Source organism: Aegilops tauschii, chromosome 1 (assembly GCF_002575655.3).
Source record: "Aegilops tauschii subsp. strangulata cultivar AL8/78 chromosome 1, Aet v6.0, whole genome shotgun sequence".
NCBI classification, from domain to species: Eukaryota; Viridiplantae; Streptophyta; class Magnoliopsida; order Poales; family Poaceae; genus Aegilops; species Aegilops tauschii.
The window spans coordinates 259,887,459-259,892,602 of NC_053035.3; the positions used below are offsets into that span (position 1 = coordinate 259,887,459).

Consider the following 5,144-nt stretch of genomic DNA (forward strand, 5'->3'; position numbering starts at 1 on the left):
TATGTGAACTTAGAGCTTATCACACCCGATCATCATGTGGTGTCTCGGCACGACGAACTGTAGCAACGGTGCATACTCAGGGAGAACACTTGTACCTTGAAATTTAGTGAGGGATCATCTTATAATGCTACCCCACCGTACTAAGCAAAATAAGATGCATAAAGAATAAACATCACATGCAATCAAAATATGTGATATGATATGGCCATCATCATCTTGTGCCTTTGATGAAGCTCCATTGCAGCCGCCGGGCAGCACCGCCGGCTGCATCGCAACCCCGGACTCGCTGGTTAAGCTGCATTGCAGCCTCTGGCCACCCTTACGTGTTGCGTTGCAGCATCGGTGGGATGTGGCCCTAACTCTGGCCTCCCTCTTCCTGCTGCGTTGCAGCATCGACGCGGGCGGGGGCGGTCGTCGTTCCTCTCGGATTGCAGCAGCGGTGCGCGGTGGTTGGAGTTCTCCCCCTCCCAGCGCGATGAAGAAAGAGATTCGAAAGGGGAAAAGAGAGGAAGGAGAAACGAGTGGAGATGTCTTCAGCAGAAGAGATAAGGCTGGGCGCATGGAGGGGGAAGCGAGGGGGGGGGGGGGGGGTGCACGGGGGCACATGTTGAGCAGAGGACCTGGCTTACGACGTAGAGAAATCAGTCAGTTGGAAATAATCGTTTTCCAAATTATTAGGTCTAAGGACCAACACTAATGCCAGGATTCCCGTGAAAAAAACACTAATGCCAGGGAATATATTATCAGCATGTATTTATCTGGTGAAAAATGCTGGCCATTCCAGGCCATGTTCGATCAAGGAAATCGTTATCTCACGTGAGGTAGAGGTTTGAACTGGAAAAGATGATTTATCGACCTAATCACCAGGGAAAAGGTGATGCAAAGAGGCAGCCACACCACAGCCAGCAACCGGCAGTTCTGATTTGGAGATAGTACGATCAAGTCCACACAATCTATCCGTCTGTTACAACATCATCGTCACCGCTCAGGCCACACCATGGCAGCTCGGACTCCACTGCGACACAACAAAAAAGAGCAGTGAGACGGAGACCCATCAGCCACGCGGGAGATGAAGAGAGATATCTAATGGCTTCTGCATGTCACTATCTTTGCAGCGAGGCTGCTTACAATCATCTTTACATTATTTTTTCAGCATACATCCAACACAAGGGGGGCCATTCGTTGCCCAAGAGTTGTGAGTTGCAGCAAACGAAACAACAAAATTACAAAAAGGGAAGAAAGAAAAAAACCATGTACATGTAAAATGTCAATATCTCCTTTTTCTTTTTCTCTGTTTGATGCGGATTTCAATGTCGAACCGGACAGCTCAACTGGATTCAGTTTGTTTGGCAAAAACAGGGGGTCCGTAGTACTTTGAAAAATATTTGGCAACCCACGGCGCAAGCTGAGTGTTCTCAGGCTCCCTTCTGTTCTTGTTGTAATAGTCAGACCATATAGCCGGGTATATTTCAGGGTTGAATCCATCACGATATACACAAAACGGCAACCATCCCTGGCCTCCATTTATCCTTCGCTTTCTTTCTCGAGGGTATGCCAGAGGCGCTTGGACATACCTGTGTTGGAACACCTATCTGATTAGCATAAGAATTGTGCATTTCGATCGTAGGGAATGGTTAGATTGCTACCTGATACCGTCAACCACAGAATCCCAACAGAAATGTGTATGCCCGAATACATGACAGGCTGCTCCATCTTTAGCGTTGTCGTGTATAGCTCTCAGCCTTCTTTCCAAATAATCAGAGCCGATGACCTTCGGAAGGTTTGGATAGTAAAGCATTCGCTTCTCTGGACATAACTCTTGCCTGCAGAGTTGAGCAAAAGACATTAGTTTTGGCCTTTGGGGCTATGAGGCTCGCCTAAGATATCCTACATTTTAGTGATGAAATTTGAATAGCACTGAATATCCTAATACACAGGCAAAGACAGTCAGCTAGATGATTAGGGACAGGTTTCATACAAGGACTTACATCAGCAACCTGCCGCAGTTACACAGCCGCATGAAAATAAATATCTTCCACTACGCAATCTGTATTCTCTGTAACACAGAAAATGGCTACCTCGGGAATGACTGGTCACAAAGAAAATAATTGCTGCATTTTTGAAAGTGGTTCCTTAGTTGACGCTAACCTTAATTTGACAAGAGGACTTTTCCTTGAGGTGTTCTTATTATAAAAATAAACATGAAATGAATATAAATGCCAAGTATGAATACAAAAGCCTAGAGGATGATCACCTAAGTGAGGTATGATAGCTGCAAAGTGAACATGTTTACCGTGCAATCACTATTAATCTCCAAATATACGAGCTTGAATTAAGAAGATGGGTTGCAAGTAAATTAATCAAACATAGCAAGTTCCTAGTCACTGGATTCACAATTCCCTAGCAACTGTGATTTGGTAAGAATCAACAAGATCACTAGGACAAAGAACCTTTGCCAGTGGCATACCATAGATAGGAGGAGTGAGCACTAACCTTGGTACAAAGTGTGAAAATGTAAGTATCTGTTTGCTCTTTTTTTTTACTTCTTCAATAGCATCATTGTTCTTGTCATTCAACTTGTCAAAGTAAAGAGCAAGAGCCTCATCATCACTTCCCAAGTCCAAAGGCCATTGGCAAGCATGAAAGTCTTTACAAGCCTGATCATAAAAAACATATCAATGCATGGACGTCATGAGGAATTGAGAACTGTACAGAACAAAAAAATAAGAAACTGAAACAGCCAGTACATGTCTACACCTATAAACAACATTATCTTTACGTTCTTTCCAAAAAAAATTATCTTTACGTGTACATCCATACAAATCAGAACAAGACACTGAGCGAAAGATCAACTTACCATCTCTAACGAAGGAACACGCACACTGTTAACATCCTTTTCCTTGTCAAAGCTCTGGAATGCGATTAAACAAAGATGAGTAAGCAGGAGAATCATAGTGACATGTTGCATTTTGATCTGGTAAGAAAATTTATGACAATGAATTAAGGAAAAATAAGCAACCTTGTGATACCATGAAAACAATGGTATGATCCCTAAGTCACCTATCGTTCTAGGGCCTGTATCCACACCCAGCTCACTACACGCATCAAGCAATGCAGTCAGTTTCTCCATCGAATCCACCTGGAAGAAATGAGCAAACCAATATAAATTAAAGGGTAAATGCTTTGCTCAGAGAAAAACATAAATGAACTGATGTATTAGCAACCATCCAAAACCATAATCGTCATTGCATCATTTCAGTTGTACCACATGCTTCATAGCATATGTGCAAGAGCTACTAATTTGTACCAAGCTATTCAAACACTCCTGCATAATGACAATCCAGATGCATGTCCGCTGAGAAAACAAGAGGATGCATTGATCTCACATTTGCCCCGGCTGTTCCTTCTCTTGGCAAGTCTGGTATTGTTTTAAAGGGGTTCGATCTTCCGATGATACTGCTGCTGGGCGCACAGGCAACAAGATGAAGACCAGCAGGTCGCTGATCATCTTAATGATTTGGTTTCTCACGAAGCTCAGGAGCAGTTGTCTCTCGAAGTTAATTCTTAGGAGCCATCCGCAATGATGCAGAGCTCTGGATCTAGGACAGGATAGGGCATATCCTCACCGGACCAACAGTAGCGGCTTAGGCAGCAACACAGCATAGGCTTTTTAGTCGGTTTTGGATTCTTGGCTAGGCTAGAGTAGCTTTGTTACTTACAGTCTTGGTGTTCTATTTTTGCTCTGTTTTCCAGTTTGGTCATCCTCCACCGTTGTTGGTTTGTATTTCACGCCTTCTTTCGTGTTCTTATGACACAATGATGCACATTTAGACGCGTGTTGGAGAAAAACAACTCCAAGTGGCAACGCCCAATAACATCAGTGTATTACTCCTACTAGGCTCACAACTGAAATGATGCAGACGTATGCATTATCATAACCGTTTCAGCCAGGAAACAAGAACCGATAATCCAATACCATCAACGTATGACTAGGTTCACAACTGAAATGCAGCTCAACTACACAAGCCTGCTTAAAACCGGTATCAATATCAAACCTCATCAGCAAACTTCGCACTACATCTAAAACTAGGATCATTAAGCAACGTATTTACTAGACAATGGCGGGCAGGAAGCAGGCGTGCGTTTCAGGTTTCAGGGAGGACAGACTAAAGTACTAGAAATCCAGCGGAAGCACTAGGCCAACGCATTTTGTCAAACACCATGCTTGCGGCACAAGGAATGCAGATAGTCAAACAGAGGGAAAAGGGACGGGGACGGGAGGAGGGAAGGTGGAATCCACTCACGTAGCGGCCACCCTCGCGGCGCAGCCAGAGGTCGTGGTTGCCGGGCACGTAGAAGACGGCGTCGAAGCGCGCCCTGAGGGCCTCCATGGTGCGCGCGAAGTTGTCCCTGGTCTCCGCCACGTCCCCGGCGACGACGAGCGCGTCGAACCCCTCCCCGGCGCCCGGCGGCCCCGCCCGCACCGCGAGCCGGCGCACCCACTCCATGTTCTCCGGGTAGTCGGTGTGCAGGTCCGACACGACGAACACCCTCGTCCTCGCCGCCGCCGCCGCCGGCTGCGGCGCGGCGGCGGCGGCGGCGCGGCAGCGGAGGGAGGAGGGGGAGGAGGAGGCCCTAGGGCGCGGCGGGCAGAAGCGGCGGCGCCTGCGGAGGCGGCGGTGGTGCGGCGACGGGGGCAGCGCGTCGAGCAGGTGGTGGGCGGGGTGGGACGACACGGGCAGATGCGGTGTCATGTCGGGGGGGAGGAAAAAGCTCTCTCGCTCTGGCGCTCGCCTCGCTTGCGGCAAAAAATCCCGTTTTCCCCCTGCCTTTTCGCTCCGGGGACGGGCGGGCGGGGGTGGGTGGCGGTGGGATGGCAGTTCGGTGATTCCGGCGACGAGATACCCGGCTCCACGGTCTGTGGGCCCGTTATATACAGCGGCGGCGAGGCCGGGTTGGTGGGTGGTGGGCCGACGTGGCAGCGGCATCCGGTATAGTTTATGCTGGTCATTAGGCGCGTAGAGTATAGTAATGATTAATGCAGTGGGTTCATCATTGTCGCGGTTGGCCTGGTGCGACCACTAAACTCCGGGTTAGTGGCGGAGTTTCGCACGCAACAGTGTGCGATGGAGGGCGCGGATTGG

The 5,144-nt window shown here is 48.1% G+C and overlaps 1 protein-coding gene across 1 annotated transcript; it reads right to left on the minus strand.

Moving 5' to 3' along the window:
- Positions 1–1,070: 1,070 nt before the first annotated feature.
- LOC109775842 (uncharacterized) lies at positions 1,071–4,897 on the minus strand. The gene is made up of 6 exons (XM_020334540.4): positions 4,305–4,897; positions 3,020–3,139; positions 2,858–2,911; positions 2,494–2,657; positions 1,647–1,823; positions 1,071–1,574 (listed from the first exon to the last, which is right to left on the minus strand). The coding sequence occupies exons 1-6, from the start codon at positions 4,752–4,754 to the stop codon at positions 1,328–1,330; spliced, it is 1,212 nt and encodes a 403-aa protein (XP_020190129.1). The 5' UTR covers positions 4,755–4,897; the 3' UTR covers positions 1,071–1,327.
- Positions 4,898–5,144: the final 247 nt, after the last annotated feature.